General features: G+C 34.9%; 1 protein-coding gene across 6 annotated transcripts in view; it reads left to right on the top strand.

Moving 5' to 3' along the window:
• The window catches only part of APC (APC regulator of WNT signaling pathway), a 153,167-nt gene that overhangs the window by 53,403 nt on the left and 81,708 nt on the right, over nucleotides 1-18,056 (top strand). For 5 of the 6 annotated variants that reach the window (XM_072597429.1, XM_072597421.1, XM_072597424.1 and 2 more), the window contains exons 3-4: nucleotides 1,846-1,930; nucleotides 13,428-13,629. In XM_072597429.1, the coding sequence (XP_072453530.1) occupies nucleotides 1,846-1,930; nucleotides 13,428-13,629 (287 nt within the window). The remainder of the gene's footprint in view (nucleotides 1-1,845; nucleotides 1,931-13,427; nucleotides 13,630-18,056) is intronic. The other variant, XM_072597426.1, reaches the window with a different exon arrangement.

Here is an 18,056-nt window from a genome sequence, read left to right on the forward strand (position 1 = left end):
CCTCCAGGGCTCAGTTCCCTCAGGGGCTTTATGCAGAGACCTTCAACAATGGATCCAGGCTCCTGCCTGCTTGGGGAGCCCAGGTCTGCTCCCACTTCTGCTGCTGCCTCCTGAGGGGGCCTGAGTTATGGGGGCACCCCACTCCCCTCTCGGCAGGCTGAGAAGACCCTCTCACCAACCTTTGGGGCCCGTGGGTGGAGGGACCCATGTGGCCACTGGAGATTCCATCCCCGAAGCCTGCTCGGATCTGCTCCTCTTGGCGCCGCGCGGCCAAGGCAGGGCTGGGCTCAGTTCCGGGTCCGCAGCGTGAAGGGCCTTTTGCGAGAGGTTTTCAGGGCTCTGTGGAAAAGAAATCTCTAATGCTCCGTTGTTCTGTGGCTTCTGCTGCTCCAGAATTTGTTGGGAGTTCTTTTTTACAGACATTTTATGGGCTGTGGGTTTGGAGCTAGCGTATGTGTGTCTTTCTACTCCGCCATCTTGGCTCCACCCCCATCTCATTTACTTTTAAGGCTCCAACCATTGGTTTACTGGAGAGACTGTTAGGATTCCAGTGGAAATAAATATCCAGATTCTCTGCTCCACCAACGTTCACAGGGATCTCCTTTGGCCCAGGTTGGGGATGGAATGGGAAAGAAGGTCAAAGAGACTAAAGTAGAAGCCAAAGCAGTTTTTCATTCCTTTGTCCAAGTGCTTCCTTTTCAAGGGCCTTTGTTAGGACTATTCCTTCTTGGTTCAGCATTCACTTAACTCACTCTATAACTGGTTCTCTGTTTTATCAGTGATGTACAGTGACCTGGTTACTGCAGTGTGTTTGAGTATACTTCCTGTACAGTGTCACTCCATTTCCTCCACTGGCAAAAGCCCATTGATTATGGGCTTTTTGGACTTATTCTGATGTCTTCAATTGATTGAGAGTTCTCACTTGCTTAAAATATTGGGGCAGAGAAGTTTGAGAATTTACTGTGGAATGAGGTGATTTGATTTATTCAGTTGCCACCCTTAATACTAATACTGAGGCAGTATGGTACAGGGGAATATGTTCTGGACTTGCAATTATATGGGTTTCAGTTCCAGCTTTTATGTTTATTATCAGTCTGATACTTAACTAGTCAGTTGACCTCTTAGAAGATTAGTTTATCTATAAAGTGGGGATAATAATGTTGCCCTACCTTCCTCGTGATGTTGTTGAAAAATGTTTTGTAAACTTTAAGTTGTTATCTGAATGTGAATAAGCATGTTTGTCTTTTCCCCTGTCCCTTTTTATTATGTCAGAAATCATTTGAGATCTCATAGCTGCTTTGAATTGTCAGAGGATCACCTTTCTTGTCTTTCCTCACTTAAAGGGCTCTGACAAAACTTCTTGAGACTTAGCTTACTTTATTTCGCTCAACTCTGCTTTCATACAGCAATTCCTCTGCTCCATCTTCTACCTTCTTCCATCAAACAGCATCCAGAAAGAATCCTCTTAATTGTACAGTACAGAGCCTTTCCTAATGAAAAGAGGGAAACTCTTTAATAGAATATGTATCATTTATTAAATGTCATGTGTCCATCTAGCACTTCTAAGCATTCATTTCTCAGTTCCAGTCAGTGTTGTCTACAGTGTATCAGATATTTCTGTATTTTAAGTTTTATATAGTACAGACTACTATTTTGATGATGGTGATTTTAATTGGCAGAAAATCTGAAATGTTATTATTCACCTATGAGGATATATGTAGTATAAGAGTATAAACAGTATTTAGTATAAAAGTATATATGGTAAAAGAGTATAAACAAATTAGTCATATTTCATATAAGTTATTCAAAATTTAGTTAAGTTTATATGTGGGATTCTTTTTACAGGAAGTACTTAAACAATTACAAGGAAGTATTGAAGATGAAGCAATGGCTTCGTCTGGACAAATTGATTTGTTGGAGCGTCTGAAAGGTAGGCTTAAAAAGTATTGTACATTGTAAAAAAAACTCACATAATACTCTTATTTAACATATCCTTCAGGTATCTTAATAAAAATTTCAGTGAATTAATTAAAGAATGGAACTGAAATAAATTTTTTTTCAGACTCTTACTGTGCTTTCATCAACATAGGGATCTCCCTGTTAAGAAACTCGCTTTATAAATGCAAGTTAGCAGCTGTCCTACAGATTATGATTGTCAAAAAACGTTTGGACCAATGAGAGATTAGGTGACATAAAATTAGGTGTCAGGGGTAGAATTTGAACCCAGGACTTGCTGATTAAAAAGCCATCTCTCTTCACTATGCCAGACTGTCTCTTGATGTGACTAGTGGCTTCAGTAAAATAACAGGATAAGAAATCCAAGCTATCAGTAGCCACTTGAAAATATCTTCCACTAATAATTAAAAAAATGTAAATTAAGCAATTCTGAGTTTCTACCTTAAATCCATCAGATTGGTAAATTAACAATAAAAGAAATATTGAAGAGGCTGTGGGAAGAGGCATATTATTAGCACACTGTTTTTGGAGCTATGAATTGATCCAGCCATTCTTTAAGTAGCTTGGAACTTTGCCAAAGTTACTAAACTCTGTGTATCTGTACCCTTTAACTGGGTACACATTAGTGGGTAAGCATTATTTGGCCTCTATCCTAAAACATACACACACACAGTCACTCACACACTACTTATAATGACTCTGTTTGTCTTGGCAAATAACAGGAACCTAAGAGAGAACCCAACAGTTGTAGAGTGGCTAAACAAATACTTTATATGGATGTAATAGAATCCTATTATACTATAAGAAATGATGCAGTCTGAGAAAGCTTCACAGAAACTTGAAAAGACTTATGTGAACTGAGGCAAAATGAAGTGAGGACCAGCAGAACAATTTTTACAATAGTAACATTGTAAATACAAGCAACTTTGAAAGACTTAAGAACTCTTATCACCAAAATGACCAACAGTGATTCTAGAGGACTCTTGATGAAACACACTATTGACTTGATGGATTCAAAGTGCAGATTGAGACATAAAATCTTTGGTCACGTATAATAAAGGAATGTTTTCCTTGACTAATTAATATTTGTTACTAGGGGTTTCCTTTTTCTTTTTCATTTTGGGGAGCTGTGTGAAGAAGAAAAATTAGATTTTATTCACTTAAAAATCTAAAAATCATCAACATTTCCTTACATCAATAACAGAAAATCAGTAGGACAGAAGAAATCAGAAGTGGACAATAGAGAAATTCCTATCAAAATAATTACAAGTTGCAGAAAATATTTGGGAATATTTTCCCACCAAGTAACAAACACTCAGAACTTATATAAATAAAATCACAAAGATTTGTTTTGTCATTTGTAAGTCTTTTTTAAGGTAAACTCAAATAACTACTGAGTTTTCATTGTTCATGTGTGGACTGTGCCAGTATAAGAATGAAGTTACTACCTAAATTAATTTACAAATTTAGTATTTTACTAATCAGTTGCAATTGGCAAAAGTAGATTTTTGTTGTTTAGTTGTTTTCAGGCATATCTGACTTCAGGGTTTTCTGGAGTAGTTTGCCACTTCCTTCTCTGACTCATTTTATAGATGAGGAAACTGGGACAGATGGGATTAAGTGACTTACCTGGCCAGGGTTACACAGTTAGTACATGTCTGAGGTCAGATTTGAATTCAGAAACGTGAGTCTTCCTGACTCTACCCACTGAGCCACCTAGCTGCCTTTAATCATGCCATGTGCCATTGTAAGCACCAAGTAGTAATATGAAAGGACTTGTAGATAATTGCAGCCAAAAAGTATGAGGAATACTAAAAAATGTGGAAATGATTTTATGAAATAATGCAATGCAAAAACGTTAGTAGTGACAGAATGCACACTGGGATCACAATAGAGGAAAAGTGCGTAAGAATGACCAAAGAATCCTAATGAGAATTCAGAGGGAGTTAACTTCAAATCTAATAATCATTAAATTATCACTGTAAATAGTTGTTGAGCAAATTGATTTTTGATGTTAAACTCTAAATTAGAAATTAGCAAAGAATAGGTGGTTCACAATTCAAATCTGTGGTTAGGAATAGAATTTTTAACCAAACAGGAGCTAGACAAGGAAAATCACCAAAGAAAAAAAGGCCAGTTTTGGTATATGAAATTTTAAAAATCTTTTGCTTTAATAAAAATCTATCACTGGAAAAGTAAAGAGAAGAAAGTCTAATGAGGGCTAGAGGAGAGGAATCTTTACACCAACTGTCTCTGGAGAAATAGCACAAATGATTTAGAGGAGGAGCTGTTACTCAGTTGTTATATGGTGGGAGGCTCTATGTGAATAAACATATTTCAAAAGAGGAGATGTGGAAATGATCATTATTCATATAAAACAGTTCTCCAAACCACTAACAATAACAGAAATACAAACTGAAATATTTCACACCCATCTTTTTTTCCATGAAAGATCAGTAATACTCTGTTGGAAATAGCTGGCAATTAGTCCAATTGTTCAGGAAAACAATTTGAAATTATGTGAGGAAAATCATTAAATTGTTCATTACCTTTGATTCATTAATCATTACTGGGTATATACTTTAAGGAAGGTAAAGATGAAAGATCTCGTATGTACCATAATATTTGTGGCATCATTTATTTGTGGTATTAAAAACACAGAAACAAACTTCATGTTCATCATTTGGGAACTGTCTGAATAAAATGTGACATGAAACTATGATATTGCTCCATAAGAAATAATGAATTCAGCGAGGGAGCTCGCATGAACTGATGATATAAGGAGAAGAAAGCAGAATCACGAGGACAATATAAGTGACTTTAAAAACAAAAAGACACTTGAACTCCTGTTAATTTTGGTGATCAGGAAAGAAATATAAGCATTCATGTAGTATCTGCTAGGTGTTGTGCTAAGCACTTATCTCATTTGGTCCTCACAATAGTCCTTGGAAGTAGGTGCTGAACCCATTTGACAGTTGAATAAATTGAGGCAAACAGAGGTTAATTGACTTGCCCAAATTTATACAGCTGTTGTGTCAGAGGTTGGATTTGAACTCAGGTTTTCCTGTACTATCTCCTCTCTTCCACCCAGCCTGCCTCAAGTTGATTAATCTTGGTTCTAGAGAGCTAGTGATGAAAGCACTTCTTTCCTCTTAGTTTAAAAAAAAAAAAAAGACTACATTTGCAGATATTTTCACTTGCTGTCAGAGGTGATTGTCATGGTCTTTGGTTTTTAAGTTTTTCTTGAATTATATGGGGGCGTTAAATTTGGTGGGAGACACATATACCAAAAAATAATTATGATATTAAGAAGATATCAATAAAACTTAAAAACAAAAATATGTTTTAAATGGTCCACTAGTTTGTCATCTTTTTAGGTGTCAGGTTTTCACATGCTTGGTTTTGATTAAACAACATGACCAGACTCCTTTCTTTGGTAACCTTAATGAAAGAGAACTAGAATAGTACCCTTCATGTGGTTGATGCTTGATAAATGCCTTTTGAAATGAATTGCAAGGAGAGCTTAGTAGTGGGCTATTTCAGTAGTTTAGATCCGAGATAATGAGGGCTGATGCTAAAAAGTGAACAGAGTGTGAGTCGTTGGTGAAGTACAGTTAACAGGGCATGGTAATTGATTGAATGTGGAGACCCAGAGGGAAAGTAATCAAGGATAGTGGTGCCAGAACTAAAAATAGAGAATATGTAGGGAAGGTGAGCAGGGCAGGGTTTTTAGTCGGGAGGGGGGGATAGTACAGATTTGAATTTGTCTTTAGGCATGCCATATTTAATGTCCTGACAGCATGTTCATGTGGAGATGTCCAACAGGTCATTAGAAAATATGGATCTTGAGCTGAGGGGATAGGGTGAGGCTAGAAATAATGATTTTGAGAGGAATCTGTGTAGAAGAAATGATAGAAAATGTGAGGTTTGATAAAGTTCACTGAAAAGAAAAAAGGGCTAAGTCTAAGATCAAAAGAAACCTTAGTGAGCAGGCAGAGTCTTAAAAAAAAAACCAGAAGGATGAATCAAGAGAGGTAGGAGAAAGATCTGGAAATTTTATATTGTTGCAAAATTTGGGGAGGAGAATTTCAGGGTTGAAATGGTCCCCTGTCTTGAAGAAGATAAAGACTGAGAAGAAACCATTGATTGATTATTAGGAGACCATTATGATCTTTGAGAGACCAGTTTCAGATAAATGATAGAAAAGCCTGTCATAATGGGTTGAAAAACAGATGAGTACAGAATTGGAGAGTAGATAGTGCAAACTATAAAGAAGTTTTTATAGCATAAGAAAGTCTTGAATACTTTTGTAGACAAAAGGAAATGATTTGAGAGAGGAGAAAGATTTAATGGAACAGTGTCTCTTAGGTATTAGCATGGTCCCATCTTTCCATGGCAAGGAGAGAAATGCTTCTTTCTCAGAAACAGGAAGTAAGGAATTTTATGAAGAGAGATGCAGAGATAGTTTTTTTTTTTTTAAGTGAAAAAAAGGGAGTATGGGATAAGCCTAGGAGTAAGGAGGATAAGGGATGAGGTAGATATCTTGAGGTAGGTAAAAAAGGTTTATAGCAGATTTCAATAGGAAGCATAATAGGAAGTAAAGAAGCTGGGGAAAAAAATGGATTGTAGAGGTAAAGAAATTCTAATCTTGAAGTTAAATTGAATAACCCAGTCAGTGTAGTCATGTAATTTCTGTGTAACAAGGTTCAGCTAGACAAAAGCAGAGAAAATAGATAATTGGGAGGTGGCAGGGATAGGGAATACTTATGGTCTATGTTTCCTAGAAAAGATCAGACCCTTTGATCAGGTTCTCTTTTGCTAGAGCAAAAGCAGATAACTGAATTCACTGGAATTAATGAGGTCATGAAGCACTTATGCAGGATAATTCTCAGATCATTTATCTATTCCCTAACTTTCAAATTTACATCTCCCCTTTCTCTCCTCTGCCTGCCATTACCTTGGTACAGACATTTATCACCTCATGCCTGAAGTAATATAATAGCTTGGTGACTTGTCTACCTGTCTCAGATTTCTCCCCACTTCCATACGTCTTCCACTCAGCTGTCAAATAATCTTCCTAAAGTAGAAGTCTAGCCATGAACCCCTCTATTCAACAAGCTTCACTGGTTCCCTTTCACTTCTAGGATCAAGTATAAAATCCTCTCTTCAGTGTTCAGAGTCATTCATTACCTTCCCTTTCCTACTTTTCCAGTATTCTTACTCCGTATTCACTCCCACATACTCTGTAATCTAATGACAGTGACCTCCTGGTTAATCCTCACACAATACACACTGCATTTCCACCCTCTGCATTTCATTCCAGAAAAGAATTTTGGAATTTTTTTCCTCTTCATCTCTGCCTCCTTGACTTTTTTCATGTCCTAACTAAAAATTTCTGAAAAAATCATTTCTAATTTCCCTTTTTTCTATTGATCACCACCTTTATTCTGCTTATATCTTGTTTGAATATATTTGTTTCATGTTATATCCTCCATTTTAGACTGTGGGGTCCTTGAGAACTGGGACTGCATTTTTGCCTTTTTCTTTATCTCCAGCACTGTGCCTGGGACATAATAATGACTTAACAAATACATAGTAGTCACTTGACCCGATTTGTATTCCTCATGTCTGTTGCTCTTAATTGCAAGTGATAATATTCCACTATTACTGTTATTGGGTATATTGTTCTCCTTGTTCTTATCACTTCACTTTGTATCAATTCATTTGCCTTTCAAGGTTTTTCTGAAATCACTCCCTCCTTCATCATTTCTTACAACACAATAGTATTCCGTCACATTCATATACCATAACTTGTTAAGCCATTCCCAAGGTGATGGATATCTCCTCAGTTTCCAATTTTTTGCTCTCAGAAAAAGAATTGGTATAAATATTTTTGTACATTTGGGTCCTTTTACTTTGATCTCTTTAGCATATTGCCTTGGTAGGAATATTGCTAGGTCCCAGGATATGCACAGTTTTATAGTATACTTTAGGTATAGTTTTAAATTGTTCTATAGAATGGGTGGACTAGTTCATAATTCCACCAACAGTGCATTGATATTTCTGTTTTCCTAAATCCCTCTGGCATTTTTCATTTTCCTTTTCTGTCGTCTTAATCTGATGGTTGTAAGGTGGTATTTCAGAGTTGTTCTAATTTGTATTTCTTTAGTTATTAGTGCTTTAGAGCATTTTTTCCATATAGCCATTGATAGCTTGGATTTCTTCCTCTAAAAACTGCTTGTTCCAGTCCTTTGACCATTTATCAGTCAGAGAAAAGGCTTTTTCTTATTTTTATAAATTTGTCTCTTTTCCCTATGTAGGAGAAATGAGACTTCTATCAGAGAAACTAGTTTTGCATCGGTTTTGTTTGCACAAAGCCTTTTTAATTTATGTAATAAAAACTGTCCATTAATAAATATGACTAATGCAGAAATGGTTTGAATTATTTCACATAGGTATCATTTATTTTCTGGAAGGGGGGAGAGAATTTGGAAATGAAAATAATAAATTTTTAATCTTTTCAAAAATAAAAATTATTCACTTTATCTCCCATGAACTGCCCTCTCTCTTGTTTGGTCATGAATTTCTCCTTATCCATAGATCTGACAGGTAATTTCTTTCCCCATGCTTCTTTAATTTGCTTGTTACATCACTTTATGTGTCTAAATCTTGTATCCATTTTGTGTTTATCTTGGTATATGATGTGAGCTGTTAGTCTGTGCCTAGTTTTTGTCTGACTACTTAACTGTTTTCTCAGTAGTTTTGTCAGATAGTGAGTTCTTACTCTGATATCAGGGATCTTTGTGTTTATCAAACACAGGGTTACTATTCTTATTTGCTTTGGTATATTGTATACCTAATCTGTTCCATTCATCAACTACTCTATTTCTTATCCAGTACTAAATTATTTTATTGATTATTGCTTTTTAGTTAGTATACAACATAGATAGACTTCCTCACCACTTGTTTTCATCATTATTCTTTAGATTCTTGACCTTTTGTTCCTTTACATGAATTTAATATTATTCTACCTCTCTGTTAATTCTTTGATGGTTTGAATGGTGCACCACTAAATAAGTAAGTTAATTCATGTCGTATTGTCATTTTTATTATTTTGGCTTAGCCAAATTACAAGCAATTCATGTTTCTTCAAGGTCTGTATTTCTGAAAAGAGTATTTTATCATAGACTATTTTTGAAAACTGGGGAAGAAGGAGTCCTCCCAAATTCTTTCTATGATACAAATATGGTTTTGATACCTAAACCAGGAAGAGACAAAACAGAGAAAGAAAATTATAGACCAATTGCTCTAATGCATATAGATGCAAAAATTTTAAATAAGATTTTAGCAAAATGAATACAGCAACTTATCATGAGAATAATAGATTACGATCAGGTAGGATTCATACCAAGAATGCAGGGCTGGTTCAATATTAGGAAAACTATTAGCATTATTGATCATATCAACAACAAAACTAACAAAAACCACATGATTATCTCAACAGATGCAGAAAAAGCTTTTGACCAAATACAACACCCATTCCTATTAAAAACACTGGAGGACGTAGGAATAAAGGGAACTTTCCATAAAATAATAAGCAGGATCTACCTAAAACCTTCAGCAAGCATTATATGCAATAGGGATAAGCTAGATGCATTTCCAATAAGATCAGGGGTGAAACAAGGATGTCCATTATCACCACTGTTATTCAATATAGTACTAGAAATGTTAGCTGTAGCAATTAGACAAGATAAAGAAATTGAAGGAATAAGAATAGGCCAAGAAGAAACTAAGTTATCACTCTTTGCAGATGATATGATGATATACTTAGAGAATCCCAGAGATTCAAGTAAAAAACTACTTGAAATAATGAACAACTCTGGCAAAGTTGCAGGTTACAAAATAAACCCGCACAAATCTTCTGCATTCCTATATATTAGCAACAAAGTCCAACAGTAAGAGATAGAAAGAGAAATCCCATTTAAAGCTATAAAGTACTTGGCAGTTTACCTGCCAAAAGAAACCCAGGGACTATATGAACACAATTACAAGACACTTTTTGCACAAATAAAGTCAGATTTAAGTAAGTGGAAAAACATCAGTTGCTCATGGGTAGGCCGAGCTAATATAATAAAAATGACAATTCTACCTAAATTAATTTACTTATTTAGTCATACCAATTAAACTATCAGATAATTATTTTCTAGAGCTGGATAAAATAATATCAAAATTCATCTGGAAAAACAAAAGGTCCAGAATATCAAAGGGACTAATGAAAAGAAATGCTAGGGAAGGTGGCCTAGCACTACCAGATCTCAAATTGTACTATAAAGCAGCAGTTATCAAAACCACTTGGTACTGGCTAAGAAACAGAAGGGTAGACAAGTGGAATAGACTTGGCACTCAAGACACTCCTGTTCGATAAACCCAAGGACCCCAGCTTCTGGGATAAGAACTCACTGTTCGACAAAAATTGCTGGGAAAACTGGATAACAGTGTGGCGGAAACTAGGCGTAGACCCATGCCTGACACCGTACATAAGAATAAAGTCCAAATGGGTACATGATCTAGGTATAAAGATTGATACCATGGACAAACTGGAGGAGCAAGGAATAGTGTATTTATCAGATTTATGGAGAAGGGAAGAATTTTTTACTAAAGAAAGAGATAGAAAGCATTATGAAATGCAAGATGGATAATGTTGATTACATTAAACTGAAAAGTTTTTGCACAACCAAACCCAATGCAACCAAAATTCGGAGGGATGTAGTAAATTGGGAAAGAATTTTTATAGCTAATCTTGGGGATAAAGGCCTCATTTCTGGAATATATAGAGAACTTAGTCAAATGTACAACAATACAAGTCATTCCCCAGTTGATAAATGGTCAAAGGATATGAATAGGCAATTTTCAGAGGAAGAAATTAAAGCTATCTATAATCATATGAAAAAATGCTCTAAATCACTTTTGATTAGAGAGATGCAAATCAAAACAACTCTGAGGTACCACATCACACCTATAAGATTGGCAGACATGACAGAACAGGAAAATGATAAATGTGGGAGAGTTGGAACACTAATTCATTGTTGGTGGAGCTGTGATCTCATCGAGCCATTTTGGAGAGCAATTTGGAACTATGCCCAAAGGGCTACAAAAATGTGCATACCCTTTGACCCAGCAATATCGCTACTAGGACTGTATCCCCAAGAGATCATAAAAATGGGAAAGGGTCCCACATGTACAAAAATATTTGTAACAGCACTCTTTGTAGTTGCCAAAAACTGTAAATCAAGGGGATGCCCATCAATTGGGGAATGGCTGAATAAGTTGTGGTGTATGAATGTAATGGAGTACTATTGTGCCATAAGAAATGATGAACAAGAAGACTTCAGAGAGGCCTGGAAGGACTTATATGATCTGATGCTGAGTGAAAGGAGCAGAACCAGGAGAACTTTGTGCACAGCAACACCACAGTGTGTGAGAGTTTTTTCTGGTAGACGTGGAACTTCGTAATAATGCAAGAACCTAAAAAAAAATAATTCCCAATGGTTTTCTAAGGCAAAATGCCTTCCACACTCAGAGAAAGAACTATGGAATTCATTTGGAGAATGTAGTAGATCATGTTTATATATGTGTGTGTGTGTGGGTATTATGTTTGATTTATTATATGATTTCTTCCATTTATTTTAGTTCGTCTATACAGCATGACTATAGTGAAAACATATTCAATAGGAAAGTATATGTAGATCCTGTATAGAATTGTAAGGCAACTTGGGGAGGGAGAAGGGTGGTGGGGCATAGGCGGGGGGGGGGAGGTAAAAATCTAAGCTTTTTGCTAGTGATTGTAGAATATTAAAAAAAATAATAATAATGAAAGAGTATTTTATCATTTTATTCATTTAGTTCTTGGGTGAATCTTATTACATTCTCAAATATATAATTTCTATAGCTATTTGGTGTAAATTTATTCTGTCTTTCACTTCCTACTCTACTGTTGTTAGTATTCATGAATGCTGATGAGTTTTACAGATTAATTTTACATCCAACAACTTTGCAGAAGTTACTTTTTCAATTCATTTTTATTTGAATCTGTAGTTGTTTAGGGCAACTAGGTGGCACAGTATATAGAGTGCAGGCCTGGAGTCTGGGAAACTTCCTTAGTTCAAACCTGGCTTCAGACATTTACCAGCTATATGACCTTGGACAGGTGACTTAACCCTGTTTGCTTCAGTTTTCTCATCTGTAAAATGAGCTGGAGAAGGAAATAACAAACCACTGCAACATTTGGTAAATTGGATATCTCCAATATCCAGTACTCCCAAAAAAGGGATCATGAAGAATTGAAAATGACTAAACAACAACAAAGGGTTGTTTAGGTATAAGTTATCCGTATCATCTTCAAAAAGAAAGAATTTTTTCCCCTCGTTGCCTGTTCTTATTCCCACAATTTCTTTTTCTTGTCTTATTGCTATAACTATAATCTTTAGTACTAAGTTAAATAATAATAGATATTCTTGCTTTATCCTTTTATCAGTTTTGTTAGCATAGCTGGATAAAATCATTCATTGTCATTTCCTTTATTCCCTCTTCAATTCTTGTGAATTCTCTATTTAAAAATTTCTGATATTGCTGGTTTTCTTTTTAAATGAGGCTGTCTTTTTTTTAAATTTTATTAGTTCTTTCCTCCCCCAAAATAACTCCAACTTTTATTTATTTATTAAGGCAATGGCATTTTTTTGCTTTCATTTTTTTGAGTCTCTTCTTTAATTTTCAGACTTTTTACTTTGTAATTTAGTTGAACATTATTTCTTGTTCAAGTATTTTTATTTGTATATGTAGTTCATTGATTTGTTCTTTCTTTTGTTCATGAAAACAATTTAGACTTTACATTTTCCTTCCAGAATGGCTTTAATTTTATCCCATAATTTTTTTCATTTTGTCTCATTATTGTCTATTTCTTTGTTGAGATATTTTTGTTGTTTTATAATTTGCTATTTGACCCACCAATTATTTAGAACTATGTCATTTAATCTTCAGTTACTTTTTAGTTCTTTCTTAAAGATCCTTTTACTGAATAGAATTTTTTCTTGCATTTTCTGGTGAGGTCTTTATGCCCCAAAACATGGTCAGTTTTTGTAAAGGTGCTGTTTGTAGCTGAGTAATTCCTTTCTGTTCCTGTTTAGTAATCTTTACAGATCTGTCATCTCCAGTTTTTCTAAAATTCTATTCAGGTCCTTAAATGTTGCAACTTTCACTTTATACAGTCAAATTATTCCAAAGATGTTTTATTTTTGAAGTAAGTTTTAAGAAGGGGAAGACTTTAATTATTTATCATTTAATTTTTTTAAACCTGTTAGAGCAGGGTCATGGCATTTACTTAATATTTCACTTTCAAATCAAATGAACTTTTTTATATTATTTTGGGTAATTTGAAGTAAGTGTTATATAAAGATTGTCTCTTTGTGTTTCAGAACTCAACTTAGACAGCAGTAATTTCCCTGGAGTGAAGCTTCGGCCAAAGATGTCGATTCGTTCCTATGGAAGTAGAGAAGGATCTGTATCAAGTCGTTCAGGAGAGTGCAGTCCTGTACCCATGGGGTCATTTTCAAGAAGAGGTTTTGTGAATGGAAGCAGAGAAAGCACTGGATATTTAGAGGAACTTGAAAAAGAAAGGTAACTTACAATATTTTATTCTTATCTGTATTTATAATAAAATTAAAGTATTTCATGTGTTCTGTTTCATTACCATTATTATTTTCCAGTTGTGTTTTTGTTAGAAAAAAATGTAAATAGCTGCCATTGACCATTTCAGATGTCTTTTATGAGAAACATTTTTTAATGGGTAGCTAATGCAGAATGCCAGTGCTCAGGATTAAAATGTATAATTCTCCTCATTTTGTCAGATTAAGTGAAAGCTATTCCACAGTTGCTCCAATAAAGATGAAGAATAACATCATTTTCACAACCAGAATAAAATAGTAAAGACAAACAGTTTTGAAAAATGTTAGAATTCTGATCAATGCAAGGATCAATTATTATATAATAAGACCAATAATAAAAATATTCTACCTATCTCCTGATAGACAGATGATATATTCATGATTCAGAGTAATATATATTCTTGGACATTGCCAATTCAGGAATCTATTTTGCTTGGTCGTAGACATTTGATATAAGGGTTTTAAAGATTTTTGTTTTGTTTTAATTTGAAGGAGGAAGTGGGAAGTTGGTTGAAGGAAAAGAAAATAAATCTTTGTTTATTGCAAAGAGAAAATGTAACTAGATTGTATAATGATAAAAAAATCCAAGGAGAAAATGCCAACCCATGTACTCACAAAAAGACAACCAAAAGCTTTCAGGTCTTAGGGAAGGATATGGGAAGGATAAAGGAATGAATAGTTAAATAGCACTTATCTCTGTGCTAGGCATGTTGCTAAACATTTTTTTAAACAAATGTTATTGTGTTTGATCCTCACAACAGCTCTGCAAAATGGGTACTTATGTCATCCTTATTTTACAGTTGAGCAAACTGAAGCAAACATTAAGTAGCTTGCCCAAGGTCACATAGCTTTTAAGTGTTTCAGGCTAGATTTGAACTCGGATCTTATTTACTCTAGGCCCAGCATTCTATCTACTGTGCCACCAGCTACCTACAGAAAAAAAATTTAACCTAAGTATATAGTTTATGGACGCCTTTCTACTTACTCAGGTAAGTTAGGGAAGTCTAGATGTTAAAGGTGTGTGACAAGGGCAGGAAGATGGGAATGCAACACAAAGTGTAACTAAGAAGCCCAGGATCCTGTAGCTAGCTTTCACTCTCACCTTGAACCAGAGCTCTGGAGCTTTTGGAGCTCAGACTAGGAGGGCAAAAGTCAGAACCTTGAATCAGACTACCTCACATAGGCCACCTAGACACACAGTGCTGAGCTATTCCTGAAGTCATTGAAGGGCACAGTGCTTATTACCAAGACCACAGATAATCCAGGTTAGGATCAACAGAGACCTTTCCATTCCTTCCAGATGTTGTAATAATCTGACCCTAATCTCAAAGTTCCAATTTAGGAAGTAAGGCTAGAAAAAAGAATAAACCGAATAAAATACCAGTGATAGGAGGCAGAGCCAAGATGGTGGAATAAGGCAGGAACTAACTTGACTCTTTCAGATTTGCCTCCAAACAACTATTAAATAATGCCTCAAAGTTAATTCTGGAGCAGCAGAACCAACAGAAGGTCAGGTTGAAACAATTTTTCGACCCCAAGAAAACTTAGAAAGTTGGCAGGAGTGGTCTGTTTCACTGGTGTACAAGGGGAACACAATTCAGTACAGGTGGTATCTGGGCAAGCCAGCAGTGAGGCCTAGCCCAGGTTAGCTGTGAGACTCCTACCTCTCACACAATAAGAGTGTGGCAAGGCCCTTTGCCATTGTAGGAAGCTTTGGACCGTGTCCCACTCATCTCAGGAGCAGAGTCCAACTTTAACATAAAATTAAAAGTCACCAAATAAGCTGGTGGGAAAATGAGCAAAAAACCCCCAAAATAACAAAAAAAGAACCTAACCATAGAGAGCTTCTGTGGGCATAGGGAAAATCAAAACAACCTTAGAAAAGAACGATAGTGTCAAAATAGCTACATGTGAAGCCTCAAAGAAAAATGTGAACTGATACCAGCATCATTCCCCACCCATTGTTCCCCCTGCCTCCTAGAAGAACTCAAAAAGGATTTAAACTCAAAAAGAATTTAAACATCACATAGGAGGTGGAAGAAAATTTGGGAAGAAAGGAGAATGATGCAAGAGAATCATGAAAAAGTAAGTCAACACCTTGATAAAGGAAGCACAAAAAATAGGAAGAAGATATAAAAAAAAAATCACAGAAGAAAACAACTCCTTAAAAAGTAGAATTGGCAAAATGAAAAAGTAGATACAAATGCTTACTGAAGAAAATAATTCCTTAAAAATTAGAATTGGGTGAGTAGAAGCTAATGACTCCATGAGATAAACAAAATCAAAAGAATTTTAAAAAAGAAGAAAGTGTGAAATCATTCTTTGGAAAAACAACTGACCTGGAAAATATATCCAGGAGAGATAGAATTATTAAACTAGCCGAAAGTCATGATCAAAAAAAGAGCCTGGACATCATATTTCAAGAAATTATCAAGGAAAAATTCCCTGATATCCTAGAACCAGAGGTAAAATAGAAATGGAAAGAATTAAACAATCACCTCCTGAGATTCCAAAATGAAAACTCCCAGGAATAGTATAGCCAAATTCTAGAGCTCCACAGGTAAAGGAGAAAATGCAATACAAACATCATAGAGCTACAGTCAGGATTACACAGGATTTAGCAGCTTATGCATTAAAGGATCAGAGGGCTTGGGATATGATATTCTAGAAGGTAAAGGAGCTAGGATTACAACAAATAAGCACCAACCTAGCAAAACTTAGTATTCTCCTTTGGGGGGGAAATAGATATTTGATGAAACAGGGACATTCTATCTTTCCTGATGGAAAGACCAGAGCTGAACAGAAAATTTGACTGTCAAATACAAACTCAAGAGAAGCATAAAAGGTAAATAAACAGAAAAGAGAAAACATAAGGGATTCAGTAAATTTACATCCCTAAAAAGGAAGGTATTTGTAACCCTTAAGAAGTATTAAAAAAAAAAAAATCGGAGGTAGCAATCATGATCTCAGACAAAGCAAAAGAAAAAAAATGAATCGAATTATAAGAGATTAGAGAGGAAACTTCATCTTGCTCTTACCATAGATAGTGAAGGAATGTCAATACTAATCATATATGCACCAAATGGTATAACATCCAAAGTTTTAAAGAAGTTAAATGAGTTACAGGAAGAAATAGACAATAAAACTATATTAATGGGTTCCTCAACTTTCTCCTCTTAGAGGTAGATAGATCTAACCAAAAATAAACAAGAAAGAAGTTAAGGAGGTGAATAGAGTTTTAGAAAAGTTAGATATGTTAGGCCTCTGGAGAAAATTCAGTGGGAATAGAAAGGAATATAACTTTTTCTCAGCGGCATGTGAGACCTTCACAAAAATTGACCTTGTATTAGGGCATAAAAACCTTACAGCTAAATGCAGAAAAGCAGAAATTTTAAATGCATTCTTTTCAGATCATAATGCTGTAAAAATTACATTTAATAAAGGACCATGAAAAGGTGGATTAGAAATTAATTGGAAACTAAATAATCTTATCCTAAAAAATGAATGAGTCAAAGAACAAATCATAGAAACAATTTTATTAAAGAGAATGACAACATTGAGACAACATACCAAAATTTATAGGATGCAGCCAAAGTAAGGGAAAATGTACATTCTCTAAATGCTTACGTCAATAAAATAGAAAAAGAGAGATCGGTGAATTGGGCATGAGGTTAAAAAAAAAAACTAGCAAAAGAACAAATTAAAAACTGCTAATTAAACACCAAATTGGAAATCCTGAAAATCAAAGAAGACATTCATAAAACTGAAAGCTAAAAAACTGTTGAACTAATAATAAAACTGGGAGTTGGTTTTATGGGAAAAAGAATAAAATAGATAAAATAAAGTAAATAAAATAGTAAAATAGATTTAACAAAAAGAAGAAAACTAAGTTACCAGTATGGAAAAGGTAAATTTACCCCCAGTGAAGAGGAATTAATTTAAAAAAATTTTAAAGCTATTTTGCCAAATTTTATGCCATACATATGACAATTTAAATTAAATGGATGATGAATATTTACAAAAATATGTTGCCCAGATTAAAAGAAGAAATAGAATATTTAAATAACTTCATCTTAGAAAAATAAAATTGGTCAAGCCATCAATGAACTCCCTAAGAAAATAACCCCAGGACCAGATGATTCACAGGTGAATTCTACCAAACATTTAAAGCACAGATAATTGCAATACTATATGAACTATTTGGGAAAATAGGCAAGAAAAAGGAGTCCTACTGAATACCTTTCATGACCCAAATAAGGTGCTGATACCTGAACCAGGCAGAGCAGAAACAGAGAAAGAATACTGTAGACCTATTTCCCTGATGAATATTGATGCAAAATTTTTGAATAAAGTACTGGCAAGGAGATTGCAGCAGTATAT

The sequence above is a fragment of the Notamacropus eugenii genome, chromosome 3 (genome assembly GCF_028372415.1).
Source record: "Notamacropus eugenii isolate mMacEug1 chromosome 3, mMacEug1.pri_v2, whole genome shotgun sequence".
Classification (NCBI taxonomy): domain Eukaryota; kingdom Metazoa; phylum Chordata; class Mammalia; order Diprotodontia; family Macropodidae; genus Notamacropus; species Notamacropus eugenii.